The sequence below is a fragment of the Somniosus microcephalus genome, chromosome 25 (genome assembly GCF_052327205.1).
Source record: "Somniosus microcephalus isolate GS21.2 chromosome 25, FLI_Smic_1.0, whole genome shotgun sequence".
NCBI classification, from domain to species: domain Eukaryota; kingdom Metazoa; phylum Chordata; class Chondrichthyes; order Squaliformes; family Somniosidae; genus Somniosus; species Somniosus microcephalus.
The window spans coordinates 43,607,316-43,622,971 of record NC_141011.1 but is presented as its reverse complement, the minus strand read 5'-3'; the positions used below and the strand labels follow the sequence as shown (position 1 = coordinate 43,622,971).

General features: G+C 46.2%; 1 protein-coding gene across 1 annotated transcript in view; it reads right to left on the bottom strand.

Annotated features, from left to right (window-relative positions):
• The window catches only part of ttc34 (tetratricopeptide repeat domain 34), a 90,532-nt gene that overhangs the window by 56,566 nt on the left and 18,310 nt on the right, over positions 1-15,656 (bottom strand). The window contains exon 4 of the mRNA XM_085967285.1: positions 9,679-9,871. Within this exon, the coding sequence (XP_085823411.1) occupies positions 9,679-9,871 (193 nt within the window). The remainder of the gene's footprint in view (positions 1-9,678; positions 9,872-15,656) is intronic.

Here is a 15,656-nt window from a genome sequence, read left to right as displayed (position 1 = left end):
CTGCTGTAAACCTTACACCCACATCTCACACACACTGTCAACTATTCAACCATGACAGCTGCATCACCCAAACACATTGCACCACACTCCGTGACTCACTGACACTTCCCTTTCTCTTACAGGAAAAGGTGGTACATAGTCGGCAGGGGACAAGCGCGCCTGCATCACCTCACCCCTTTGGAGGAGACGGTGCTGGCCATTCTTGGGAGGGGTATGGCTGAGCCTGTGGCCAGCGGTGGGGCTGAAAGAGTACAAGATGCCAGTATCCTCATACGTTATCCTCTCTCACATCGCACTTCCCCCTCATCCCACAATCTCTTCTGATTTACAAGCTGCACATGGTGTAAACATGCACCTCTTGCTTCCCCCCACTCTCCTCACCTTGTGCCTTTCTCATTTCAGCTACCCAAGAAATCCAACCTGCTCAGCCAGTAGCTGTAGAAGAGGGAGGAGAGTGGTGAAGAAGTTACACGATCCAACAGATACTGGCACTGCGCTGATTTAGAGGTGGGATTGGCATGTGCTGAGTCACCGGGCACGAGTGAGCTTCAGTCAGGCAGGGGGAAAGGGTAGTGCAGGTACCAGCTCCCCGGAGAGTAAGGTCACACATGAGTTCTGTTGCAGAGGACTCAGATGAGAACTTCGATGAGGTGGCCTACAGAAGAACGCTGATGGGTGTGCACTACAAAATGTTTGGTGCATTAGCAGGCCTGCCAGAGAGCCCGAGTGCAATGTCAAGGAGCATGGAGGAGTCCGGCACCAACCTTACACAGGGTTTTGCGCAGAGCTTGGAGCCCATCCTTTCCAGCATGGAAGGGGTGGGCAGATCCATTAGTGCACCTGTGGACCCAACCATCTTGCAGCATCTGATGGCTGATGTCCAGCTTCCATTGCAGCACAAGCAGAAGCCACCCTACGTACAAGTGCTACAGTAGAAGCTCAGGCTGAAGTCATGCAAGCTCAGACTGCTCTCATGCAGGCTCAGCTTGCTGCCATCGTGGCTGGGTTTACCAATGTGGAAAGGGGCTTGTAGGGTGCCACAGCAATCTGTCCTTCGACTAGGGATGCCGAGGCCCTGCCCTGGGGGGGGGAAAGAGGGAAGAGTGGCAGTGGCTCCGTGGAGTTCAAAATTGCTGTCCTCTCTCAGGATGACAGCATTCATCCTCCCACCACTGCCACTCTCCTTGCCTGTCAGCCAGCCTGACCAGACTGCTGCCGCCGATGCCGAGGTGGTGCAGTCCGCAGCCAGGCCTTCTAGGCCCATAGCTGCTCGAGGTTGTCCTGCAAGGCCATCTGCAGTCTCCTCCACTGAAAGTCAGCAGCCTTCCACCAGCCATGCTGCTGCCATTGGGGGTAGCACATTGTAGGAGACAAAGGTCACGCTGAAGACAGGCACTAAAGCAAATGCACAAGGGTGATTAGTTGACTTTGTTAGGCTCCATTGGATGGATTGATGGATAAAGTTGGATTGGAATGTTTCTTTTGTGGTGGCTTTTATTTTAGCATAGTGGCCAATAGGATGCTGTGATGGTCAGTAATAAAGGGAAGGTAAGGTGTGGGACTATTATTGAATGGGGAATTGGGGCTGTGTTCACTCGTACCGCCGGATGTGTTGATCACGAACAGCTCGGGCAGAAAGGGGCAGTGTGGGTTGCTTCCTCCTCAGCTGGTTGCCGTATACCTAGTGGCAAGGGCTGTGCCCTCATGATGCTGAGGTTGTGGAGCATGCAGCACACCACGACGAATCTGGAGACTGGCAAGTACTGCGGGGCTCCTCCATAGCGGTTCAGGTAGCGGAAGCGTTGCTCAAGGACTACAATGGTCTTCTGTATCAGATTCCATATGGCAGTATAACTCTCATTTTACGCATGCTGCCCACGTGTGGTTGGGTTACAGAGTGGAGTCATGCGGCAGATGGTCAGCAGATAGCCCTCGTTGTCCAGTAGCCACCCTCTGGTTTGTCATGGTGGCTCAAAGACTGAGGGAACAGCAGACTGGCACAGAATGAAAGCATCACGACTGCTGCCAGGATACCAGGCATTCGCCATCATGTGCTGAGCATGGTCACACACCAACTGCACATTCAGCGAGTGGTAACCTTTGCGGTTCATATCAGCATTTAGATGCAGTGCCCGCAAAGCCACGTGCGTGCAGTCGATGGCGCCCTGCACCATTGGGAAGCCTGCTATCCTGGCAAAGCCACATCCACGCTCTGCCTGCTTCTCTCTGGTTAGAGAGAAGACAATGAACTCCCCTCTCCTGGCATAAAGAGCATCTGTCACCTCTCTTATGCAGCAGTGGACAGCGAACTGGGACATGTCGCCTATCCAACCTGGAAGGATCCCAACGTGATGTAATTCAAGGCCATGTCACTGTCACGGCCACTGGCAGCACTGTCCTTGCCCTGGTGTGAGAATGCAGGTCTGGTTGCAATAGGTGGCAGAGTTCGGTGAGCACCTCCTTTGTAAAGCGCAGATGCCTCACACATTGCTCCTGGCTCAGGTTGAGGTAAGAGCCTAGGTGAGTAAAGCCTCCTGCCAAGAGCCTTTCTCCTTCTCCTCGTTTTACGAGCAGCTTTTGCTCCTCTTCACTGCCTTTACTATATCTTCCGGTCATGCTGCAGGCCAAGGGGGATGATAACTAGAGCACCCATGACTGGGAGCAAGTGGTCTGACCAGAACCCTTGAAGTCAGAAGCAAGTCCTTCTCCACAAGCAGCACCACTCCAGTCACCTCACCAAACTCTTGAAAGTTGCAAACGCTTCCACAAACTTACACAGCCAGTAGAAATTGATCAGCAATTGACTGGAGAATGGTGGTTGATCCCTTTAAATATCACTGGTAGGGGGTCCTTGCAGCATGTTCAGCTGTGCGAGGTGTTACTTCCAACGTTGAGGACAAAAATGGCAGTGCTGGTTGACGTCACGATCTGCCCACTCTACATACTTCTGGCACACGTTCCCAGCGCCAACACCCTCACTAAGATGGCGCCTGGCACAGCCCACACCAGAATTGTGCGCATGTGGCTTGGACGCCATGTTCGACAAAAAACTGCACCCAAACAACAAGCGCTACGCAATGGAATTTTTAGCCCAAAATCTTCCATCCCTAGGACCTAGGTTAAAATCCAGTCCAATAGGATGAAAGGCTCTTCTTTCTGCTGGTTGTAGGGGACTTTAGGCAATCAGTGGCCACAACAAAACAGCCACTAATTTTATACTAATCACAATTAGAGACATCACAAGAACAAGTGTTCACTAATAGAAATTTTACACTGGTGAAGTGAGGGTTCTCTTGTGGGGCTGGAACAGAGCAGAGGAAGCCTTACTTTGCAGTTGGTTGGGATATATGCAATTAAAAAAAGTGCAGGAACCACCCAGGTTGAAAAAAGTTGGCGAGAAGGTAAGCTAAATCAAGAAATAGTAGTCAGATGACAGCAAGCTTGGCGTCAAAAAGTGCGCAGGTTATATAAGGAAGAGAAGATTAAGGGAGGCGAAAAGATCCAGTTTTGAGGTCCTGGGAAAGAATAGTGCAGTAAGTTTTAACTTTAACACAATGAGAATTGCTTCAAGGAGCTGACCTGGGAGTGCTTGATGCCGATATTGGGTGCCTGAAATAGCAAAGTGTTTCATTTCCTGGCATCAACATTCCTTGATTTGATGAGGTCATATTTTCTTTTATAAAAAAAGTGCTAAATATACCAAGATGCAATACGTACCTCCACAAGGAAGTCTGGCTGCATTACATAACAGCAATAAAATTACAATTAATTTATGGTTAGTTGGTCATAGAAATTTCTATTAACTCCCTGTTGCCCATCCTTTCATTATTTAAAATTTTGTTTTCTCATCCCAATTAGTCTTCCCATTTCTCAAAGGCATGGACTGTGCAGACACAGGAATCCTCGAGAAGCTTGACACCATTCACGTCAAATGATCTGCTTGATCAGTACCCCAACAATTGAATTCAACATCCACTACCAGCACACAGCGGCTGCAGTATGTACTACCTACAGGATGCTGAGCAGCAATTCGCTAAGCTTACTTCAACAGCATCTCCCAGCTCTATGACCTCTACTACCGAGAAAGACAAAAACAGCAACGTCATGGGAATACCATCACCTGCCAACTTCCTGTTCAAGTTACACACCATCCCGGCTTAGACATGTATCTGCCATTCCTTTGTCACTGGGTCAAGAAGGCCCACCACCACCACCATCATATCGGGGGTAACTAGGGATGGGAAATAAACACCGCCTTGCGAGCATTGCCCACATCCAGAGAGCAAATCAAACATACTGGGAGTGGCTCCACAGGCAACCGATTGCCTTCCTGTGTCTCTCTAAAGTAGATATACTTCATGTTTGAGCCCAGACAGTGTCAAGTAGACCATTCAAGGCAGCATACAATGAAAACTCACCAGGGTGATACCAGGGATCAGAGATAATAGCTGTTGAGATACTGGGACTACGAGGATTAACAAATTATAAGGCGGCTTTAGATGGGGGTGGGGAGGCGGAGACTACTTCCTCTGGTTGGGGAGTGTGACAAATGGTAATCAATTTTAATTAACCATCACTAAGGGAGCGAGGAGAGAGGTTAAGGGATTTTTTTTTCTTATGCAGAAGGTTGCTGGGGCACAGAATGCTTTGCCACAGGGAATGGTTGAGGCAGAGACCATTGCATCTTAAGAGAAAAGTGCAATAATATTTGATGCAGAGGAAGATCAGGGCAATGGATTAGCTCCAGATTACTCTGTTAAAAACAGCTGGTACAAAGATAATGGGATAAATGGTCTCCTTCGGTATTGCAAACTTCTACAGCCCTTCAAACCCGCATCTATTTATTGGTTAGTCCCAGTTCCCACCCTCTCTTGATCCCTTAAAACCTTTACTTCCCAAGCAACTGTCTATTTCTCTTTTAAACATCTCAAATGATTCTGTATTTGGTACCTTGAGGCAGTGAATTCAACATTCTCACAATCCTTTAGTGTGAAGCAGAGATATCAATATCTCTGCACGCTCTAGAGCAGCCTTGTATAGGACACACTTTCCATTTGTGTCCATCATTCCTCTTTTAAACAAATGCTGACAGCTTTCATTTTGCTGCCTACCTCCAGTATGAGGGTGCCAAGGTTAATCTTCTCTGATCTACTTAGAATTCAGTTGTTGCTTTTGTATTTATATAAACACATCAATTAGAAGGGGATTAAATTAGTCCGGCAATCTGCCAGATCAAACAGGTCAGCCATAACAACGCAGCTATTTTACAGAGGTAATAGTATGATTGATTAAACAGTATAACTTAGCACTAGAGTTTAACTAGTTATGGGCACACACAAGGGCACAGCATAAATAGGTAGGTAGGGTTTATAGATAAGACAGACATTTATACTGAACTAGATTCACTTGGTAAACTCACCGCAGTACATGCACTCTAAGGAGGTTCTAGACTCAATCCTTTGTCTGTGTGGAATTTGCTAACCTAAGGCAGGGGCGCAATGTTGATGGCCCTATAATTAGTCTTAGTCCCCTTTACAGGGTGGGGTTAAAAAAAAAATATCTGGGGCCCTGCTTCTGTTAACTACCCAGCAACTCCTACTGGAAACAATAGTATCTTCCCTGATCCTACTGTCCTAGTGGGAGTGGTACTCACTGGTATCAACGATCAGAGGGAGGGCTACAACACAGCAGCCCTGATTCTCTGACCTGCGCTCTGTCAGTACAACTCACCGCCTGGAGCACGGAATTACTCCCAACATGTGAGGACAGAGTAAGGACAGAATTGAGCTTGGTTGTTGTGATTCTCAGGTGAATAGCATGCTGGCAGTTACCATCTAGGCTCCTGCAGGAAGAATGCCTATTTGGTGAGGTCTCAGTGTGACTGTGGAACAGCATTCCATTGAGGGGGCAAAACACTGGACAGGCAGATAAACATAGGTCACAGTTCTTTGTATTGATGTTGTATACTTCAAAACTCAAAGGTCATACAGTGCATGAGTCTAACTCCAGGCTAGAGTAAAATCAACTGGTTATAAAACACAAGGTCAGGTTGACAAATACCAATGTGAATTTGATGCCTTTTCCTGGAGGAAAGGAACACCCAGTGCCACTCAGGGCTCGAGTCAGGTGGGGAATTTAGTATACATGCCATTCTTGTAATTTAACCCATAGTGGGATGTGAATGAATGAGTTATTGGGCCAGTGACGCTCCTGCTCTATGGACTGTTGACAAGTTTACTTGGCTGATCTTCTGATTTTTTGGGAGTTGCTCCCACCTCCAAAACAGACCACAGAAGTATTTTCATAAAATAGAGAAAGGTTGTGATGAAAGGACAGAGGAAGGGAGGGGGAGAGGATGAGAGAAAAAAAGAGATAGGGGGAAAAACGACACAAGTGACACACACTGGAGACTAAAAGATGTGCCTCTCTCTTCCGCTATTTTCTTGAAACCATTATTAATGGCCCTTCTGTTTCCTCTTATGTTCCAGATACATCATCCAACACATATTTCCTGCATCTTCACTGTATTGAAATGACTCATCACACTATCTTCTACTCCAAAACTATGGGAGCCCTTACTTCCTTCAGGCTTTTATAAAACCAAACTTGACACCATCTAATCACCATCTCCTTGATTCACCTCATGTCTTCCCTTTGCAACCTTCGTGGCATCCTGCATCATGGGATTGACCCTTCACCAGTTTCCCAATTTTAAAAATAACTAGTAAATGGCATTCATTTACTTCAGTTAAGTAAGGTCTGATGTGTTGCTGACCACTTAGTGGACCAATGTCTCAATTTCAATCGGATGGAATTGGTTTCCCATCAGTTGGAGAAGTCTCACTTCCATGGGTATTATAGAGCAGTACGTTCATTTTCCTTGAAGCTGGGAATGTTGCTCTTTCAAATTAACACTTCATACAAAGACAATCCATTGCCAAGATTCTGGGTGGGATGAGCTGGCTTGTATGCTATAGATGTGCAGCAAAAGCCAATATCCTTCATAGATGATGATTACAAATTCATACCCGGTGCGCAGTCACACCATCCAAGAGTCAGATTAGGAATCTGCCCATATTTTCACCTCCCACAATTTTCTAGCCATCAGAATGAATGAGATGGGCGGGGGGGGGGGGGCACACAATTCCCCAATATGCTCTCCCAGCGGGCAAGGGGCAGTGTTGGGAACATGCATTCGCAAAATTTACCTTTACATGCAACCTAAAATGTACTGCAGAAGGAAAAGCAGTCGCTTTAAGAGTCAGAGGTTAAGGGGATTCTATACCTTTAACTGCTTGGATCATCCGGGATTACCCCTCAGATACTAATTCCCAGAGGATGTTCACTGCCTGTTGTAGTTGTCAGATATTATTTTAAACCTTCCCTCCCAATGTCTCATTTTGATAAGCACTCGAGTTTTATCTTTTTTTTCTTCCCCATCACTTCCCTTTTGGATAAAACACAAGCTGGGCATCATTTTATTGCTACTTCCAGATTTTTCCCATCTTTCCTCCTACTCTTTTCAACTTCAGTGGAATCTGGCAGTAATCAGCCATAGCTCTTCACTGACGTTTCTTTAAAATACAAAGCTCAGTTTAAAATGTTTGGCAAAGGATTGAATTAATAAAATGTAGCCCCTCTCTCTCTCTAAGGCCGCTGGGTGGCCTTTAAAGCAAGCTTCAGAGGAACATTTTCAAGGGTAACAGAGTGGAACACAGCAAAAAAGGAAAACATTTGTTAAAAATCACCAGTAGACATGCTTTATGACACTGGAATTCCCAAACTCGGTTACAAATCAAAGCTCGTTTTGCCTTGGAGTCCTGGCGAGCAGACCTTCATGGTGTCCAACAATAACAGAGAACAGACACACTCCATTAATCACAACCCTGCTACGAGCAGAGATGTCCCATGTGTTCAGTGTGTTTGAGAATATATGCTGAACTTTTTCTGCTCTCGCTTAAGGAAACGAGATAACAAATACTCATTGCGCCAAAGAGAACTTCTTCCATATTAAAAAGTATCTGTTATTTCACACCCTCATGCAAAACTGACAGAAATTACCGTCTCTCCTGAAGATGCAGAGTTTCTGAACGGATTTGAAGATGAGAGTAAGCCAATGAGAGATGAGGTTCCAGTGGAGGTTGACAAGAAGAGTAGCGACAGGTGAACAAGACAATGTGTGGACAGTGGAAGTCCTTTTGAGTTAAGAGTTTCTGTAGGATGGAACTCAGGACTGGAAAGGAGATATTGGAAGAGGCTGGAGGTGACAAGAGCATGGATGAGAGTTTCAGCAGTGGTGAGGGGGGGTGGGGAAGGGCGGCATGCTAAGGATAGTGATGTCTCAGAGGTGAAAGAAGACAGTTTCAGAGGTGGACTTGACATCAAACACTGCAGTTACCATCTATAAATGTAATCTTAAATTGCAGATAGCCTGGAACCATATGCAAACCCATTACTCAAAGCAAATGAACACTAACTGCTAAAAGAATGTTCGATTAAATTAGCAATTTCAGGTCTGGATATTCATATCTATTTATGAAGACCTTAAACAACACAAGAGATCTAAAACCTCTCTGAAGAGAGTGACCCTCACTGGGATACAGCTCTAGTTCTGGTACCTTGTTCTGCTATTCATGTGCCAGCCTACATGGAAAATGCTAGCAATTATTAGTTTATGGGTTGGGAGGGGCGTGAAAGCATCTCAGCCAAGTCCAATCTTGTCCTTGCCCAACATGCACATGCACTTTGAGAAGAATCACAGGGAAATGATTTAGCTGTGCAAGATCTTGGTAATGTTTCTTCCTCTGCCTGGGCCAGGGGACGCCAAAGCTAGTGGTAGCTCCCCTACCACTTTCCTCAGCTTAGGGCACCTAACTCAGCACAGCCCAGGAAATGAATCTGATTTGGATGGCTCATTTTATATATACATAATAATTTTAAAATACTGAATGAAAGGCTAGGTAGTCCTTTCACTAAATTTTGTGCTCTCTAATCTACGAGTGCCTCGCAGCCATTTCTTGTCTCCCTAAAAAGGTGTTTAAAATGTTAAAAGGATTTGATAGGGTGGATACAGAGAAACTATTTTCACTGGTGGGGGTGGTGACATAATCTTAAAATTAGAGTTAGGTCATTTAGGAGGGAAATGAAGCACTTTTCCACACAAAGTAGTAGAAATCTGGAATTCTCCCCCCCACCCCCAAAAGGCTGAGGCTGCTGGGACAAATGGTCCTTTCAAGAATGACATTGATAGACTTATGTTAGCTAATGGTATCAAGGGATATGGAGTGGAGGTACAAATCAGCCATGACTAATGAATGGCGGTTCAGGCTCGAGGGGCTGAATGGCCTACCCCTGTACCCAAGTTCCTAATATGCACTCTATCCTCACCGATTTACAGTGCTCAAGGTGACACAATAAGAATACCTTTTTTTTTGCCAAGAATTGTGGGTAAATTTGTCACTATGGACTCAGTTTTTGAACTGGTTGAAAAATATTCATCTGAGATCATTAAGTTTCCAATCTATTCTTTAGATTCACAAGAATTCTTAGATTCCTTTTTTGTGAATTTTAGTTGCCCCCCATCACCATCTAGTCATTCTTGGATCAGGATTAGGCTACTACTCCAAATGTAATCTCATTGATCAGGTCTAGTTTAAAAATCAGACCTCTGCCACTAACCTGATGAAATGATGGCCAGCGAGAGATAGGCCACTGCTTCCTTTACATATGTGTCGCCTTCCTTATTTTGTAGGATTGACATGGCACTGGAGTGACAGTGTCTCTGCATTAGGTCTCGATCTTCTGACTTAAAGATGTCCATTATGGGCAGGAGGCACGAGGTATCACCGATCTCTATAACTTTCTTTATTAGCTACAAAAAAAAAAGAAACTTTTTTTTGAGACCTCAAAGAACTTGGTGAAGACCCTGACACAATCACCAAAATAACACACAAATTAATTATAAGAATGTACAGGATCTGAAAAAACCGCTAAGGACCACCTGGCCAGTCCCAGCGTCGAGTAAATATTTAATCCCATGATCCCTCTCATACCCCCTCTATCAAATCTTTCCTTCAATTTGCTGATCCAAAGGAGGCAGTGGGGGCCTTCTGTATGTCCTTTCCATATCATATTCACCCTCTGAAAATCCTAATACAGGTGCACTATCCCTTATCCGAAACCCTTGGGACCAGATGTTTTTCGGAATTCGGAATTTTTCGGATTTCAGAATGGTATTCAGAATCAGTATGTAACACCCTAGCGGGGGTCTGGCAGCACCCCTTAAGCAAACACATTAATATTTCTGCAGCGAACCTTAATATTCACACTGAGTGGGATAAATAAAGACTATAAATAGTATTACAGTTTATTTGTACAGTAATAATTTGGTAAATTAAATAGTGGGATAAATATAGACCATAAATACTCTAGTTACGCTCCACGAAAAAACTTTCGGTTTTCAGAGGTTTTCGAATTTCGGAATTGCGGATAAGGGATAGTCTACCTGTACATAGTTGACTAAATTGTGTAGAGTGGACGTTTACAACCGGACTTGCAACCCTAAGATTGAGGCCTATAAATTTGGTGCCATAGCTCCCAATTTTTCAGCTCTACAGTACCGTTTTGTGTTCAAAATGGCATCCACGCAGTGCGCACGCACTTCTGGTGCGTGCCGTGCTGGACGCCATTTTGGTGAGGTCATTTGCGTCGATGCAGGGAGCGTATGCCGGAAGTATGCAGAGTACACAGATCGCGCCATTTTCGACCTTGATGTTGGAGCTAACGCCCTCTCAATTTCCCACAGCTGAACATGCGTTCAGCAGCAGGAAGGACCACCACCCACCCACCAGTGCTATTTAAAAAGGGATTTCAGGTTAGTTGCGGATTGATTTCTACTGGTTCTTGGAGAGTTTGTAGAGGTGTTTCTTGGTTTGGTGCCTTATTTGAAGTTGCTGAAGTCTCAAGGGAATGGTGTGGCAGGTTACTTCAAGGCTTCTGCTCAGACCAGTTGCTCCCACGCATGGGTGCTGTACTTTGAATCCCCCTTGGCCTGCAGCACGATAGGGAGAATGAGCAGAGGCGACACACAGGAGGACAAGCTGCTCGAAGGGGACAAAGGCTCTCAGCAGGAGGCCATATCCACCTAGGATCTTCAGGGAGCACTTTTCCTACTTCAACCTCAACCCGTGAGGAACAGTGCATGCAACATTTCCGCTTCACTAAAGGAGGTGCTCACTAAAATCTGCCACCTGTTGCAGGCAGACCTGCAGCCTCAAAGCAGGACGAAGACACCATTGCCAGTGGCTGTGAAGATGAGCGTGGCCATGAAATTTTATGCGTCAGGCTCCTTCCAGGCTGGAGCAGGCGACATTTGCAACATCTCAGTTCACTGTTGTATAAAGGAGGTCAATGAGGCTCTGTATGCAAAGAGGTGAACACATTTAATTCTCTCTTGCCAGAGAGAAGCAGGTGGAGCAAACGCGTGGCTTCACTAGGCTAACAGGCTTCCCCATGGTGCAGGATGCCATTGACTGCACACACGTTGCTTAGCAGGCGCTGCATGTGAACTCGGAGATGTACCGCAAATGGAAGGGATTCCACTCCCTCAATGTCCAGCTGGTGTGCAACCATACTCAGCGCATCGTGCAAGTCAATGCTCGGTATCCCGACAGCAGCCACTATGCCTTCATTCTGCAGCAGTCCGGTGTATCATTTGCATTTGAGCCACCACGACAAACCAGAGGGTGGCTACTGGGCGACAAGGGTTATCCACTTGGCTCATCCGACTTCGGTACCAGTGAACGCAACCCCAATTCCCCATTCACCAACAGTCCCACACCTTACCTTCCCTCTCTTACTGACCGCTACAGTGTCCTCTTGGCCACAATAAAAGCCAACACAAAACAAGCATTCCAAACCAAATTTATAAATCAAAACATTCCAATGTTTTATACAAAACTCAACAAATCACTCTTGTGCATTCTCTAAGTGCCTGTCTTCTGTGTGTCTTTGCCTGTCCGAGTGTTCCTATGCAGTGCTACCCCAGTGCCTGCAGCATGGCTGGTGGGTGGGTGCTGACTTTAAGTGGGGGAGACTGCAGGTGGCCTTGCAGGACGACTTTGAGCAGCTCTGGGTCTAGTAGGCCTGGCTTTAGACTGCACCACCACCTAGATATGGGCGGCAGCAGTCTGGGCTGGCTGGCTGACAGGCAACAGCAAAGCCACTGGCAGAGTGGCAGTGTTGGGAGGACGACTGCAGTCATCCGGAGAAAGGACATCAGGTTCGTGCTCCACGGGGGCATTGCCACTCCCTCGGTCGTCCTGTAATCCGTCCTGTAATCTGTTGGAGGACAGATAGCTGGACTGCTGTGACATCTTGTAAGCCCCTTTCAACACTGGTGACTGTAGCCATTGATGGCAACAAGGTGAGCTTGCATGACTTCAGTCTGAGCTTCTGCTTGTGCTGCAATGGAAGCTGAGACATTGGCCATCAGACGCTGTATCATGGTTGGGTCCACAAGTGCGCAATACCATATTCCTGCTCTCTCCCCATACCCCTTGATGCCTTTTGTGTCTAGTGTTGCAGGAATAAAATTCCTCCTGACATCTAACTCGCGTTAGCATTTTTACAGCATCATAGTACTGGAGGTGAAATCTTCAAAAAATATCAGCTTGGTTCAGAGTCTGTTATTTCCTTGGAGCTGCCGGTTGGGTAAATATTGGTAAAATTGGCTTGGACGAGGAGCACTTCTTTGGCCCATTTGATCTCTAGAATAATAACCCGACATTTTCCCCATTACTGCTTTAATATCCATCTGAACAGGAAGGCAGGATTTCAATTTAATGTTTTGGCTCAAAGACAGCACCTCTGACAATGTAGCAATCCCTCAGTACTGCATCGGAGGGGCGGCCTATATTATGTGCCCGCATCCTGGAGTCATCACTGCTAATGCTGCAGGTGTAGCACAATGAACTACCACTATTATAACACCTCTGGTCACAGTGCTTGTGACAGGCTTGGGAGAAACAGGTGACTTTGGACTTATGGTTCACAAATTTCACCAGAGATTTTCCTGGTATCATTGTAGACTAATTGATAGAGATTGATTGCCATAATTAGTCAACAGCTCCATTATTGTTGTACCATGCGACTTCCAGGATGGGAGAAGGCGCACTAGATGGGCCGTGGTCTTTCTCCGTCCAGCAATTCCTATGCCAAATGTAGCGGAAAAAGTTCCTACTTGTTGCCTCGGAGTTAAAAGGCTGTAGGTTCAAGCCCTCCTCCATCAGTGGAGCACAGAATCTAGGCCAACATTCGAGTGCAGTAATGAGGGAGTGCCGCATTGTTGGAGTGCCTTTCTTTGGAGATGTTAGAGAGGTCCCGTTTGAAGGTACAGGTGGACGTTAAAGACCCCATGGCACGGTTTGAAGGAACGGCATGCAGTTTGCACAGGGGCCTAGTCAGCATTCCTCCTGATAGGCACTGGTCTTTCACCTCAGTATTAGAGTTCAAATCCAGCCCTGATTGATGGGATAAAAGTCTTCCATGTCTGTTGGCTCCAAGGGGCCGATGTGAATTTTAGTTTCCAATAGGCAAGGGCACAAAACTGCCTGTAATTTGGCACTAACTGGCATTGGCACTCGGGCAGATTGATGCAGTAAATGGAAAAATGGCACACTGGTGCAGTAGGGGGCACTTTTCTGAGGCACATTGTTGGAGCAGAGTAGAGAGAGCTTTATTCTGCCTCTAGCTGTGCCACACCTGACCTGGGAGTGCTTGATGCAGACACTGGATACTTGAAAAAGTCTGCACACAATAAGCACTCCAGATTTCCTGACAAATCAGAGCTCCATTACACACTGTGCAGGGAAAGAGCCACCGTGCCTGCACATTCATAGCGGTGAGCCACAATCAGCATAGCCAGACAAGCAAGACTGAGGCAGCCTGCTTCGATGTCCCAGCAATTTTGATTTGGCAGCAGCACTGAATGGAGTTATATGGTTGGAGTGCCATGCTGTGACAATAGAGAGTGTAACACGCTGGAGCAGGCCTTGGACCCATGCAGATTGCTCACTTCCACAGGTTTCCCAGCAGAGGGCACCAAATTGTATTTGTACAGTTTCCCTCATGGCAAAAGGACATCTCAGCAGGACTTTACAAATTGTGGTGGAGGGTTGGGAGGACATTGCAAAAGTCTGTGGTGAGGTGGGAGTGAATGCCTGGTTGAAGAGGTGAGTTTTTAAGAAGGTTGTTAAGATAGGGAAGGAAAAGTAGCAAGGCAGAGAGCACAGGGTTGAGTGGGGAAGCTACACAGAGCATGCAGAGTTGTGACCTTAAAGGGGAGTAGTAATGCAGAATCATAGGGTACAGCCTCAATCTTTCAATTGAGATGATCCTTCAGATGAGGTGCAGTTAGATGGTGGAGCAATTTGAAAGGGAGGATGAAATTGATGGTTTGGTACAGGAATGCTATGTAGAGAATGGAAGTAATGGGGTTTGGTACTTTGTGCAAGTGAGAATTCTGGATGAGCTGGAAGAAGGGCGGCCAGTGAGGAGAGTGTAAGGGAAGGTGTAGATTAGATTGATCACTGGAGGGAAAGAGTTAGAGACAGATACAAGCCAAGTAACTGAGGTGGAAGAACAGACTGCCCTGGTGTGGGGCAGGAAGGTCAGGCTCGGGTCAAGCAGAACACCGAGGTTGTTGCACATCATCTGGTACAGCCTGAGCAGTCCGTTGGAGTTTAATGTTGCTGAGCCAGTGGTGTGTAGAGTTTGGAGCTTCAGTATGGCCAATATGGAGCCTTGGAGTCGGTGGCCCGAGTTGCACATAAACATACTTGGGCTGGAAATTCTGCAGGAGTCACTCTGCTGGCTCCCCACTGCCGCCGCTTCCCCCACAACCTCAGAGATTTCCTGCTGGAAATGACAGGGAATGTACAATTCACCCCGCAATGCCATTTCCACAGGTGCCCGGACTCATTTTACACACCCCTCAGTACAATTCGATGCTCGCTTGTACAAGAGCGACAACATTTCAAATGTACTTCAATGGCTGTAAAGCGTTTTGGGATGTCCCGAAGTTGTGAAAGGTGCTGTATAAATGCAAGTCTTTCTTTCTTTGTACAGCCCTAGATTATACCCACTCCTCGGTACCATTACTGCAGGGCCCATATCTCCTATATTGTAACCTGCCCTCTACCATTCTATGGGCACCCATACCTTCAGACAGACTAGCCAACTACCTGCACCCTCTATTTTGACGAAAATCTGCAATCCATACCCAATTCACCCATGAGCCTTCCCTCCAGTTAACTCAGTCCTTCCCAACAGGCTTAAAATTCAGACAAGTGCAATTCTTTATAACCTATTTCACAGCCAAAGTGTTCCAAAAACTCATGATCACATGTCCATTGCATTTATTGATAAAAATCAGAATTGGTTAGTTAAATATTCAAGTTGATGAAGCAATTGAGGGAAAAAAATAGCTTTGGCTGCCTGAAGAAATAACCAGAGGTTTGCTGCCATCTTGTGGCCAAAAGATTCACGTTCCACTCCCCAACAAAGCTACTGGTGTACCATAAATGAATAAATTACAACCTTTTTTTAGCACATGCAATTCCAAGATTTTAATTTGGAGATCCCATTCCACAATTCAT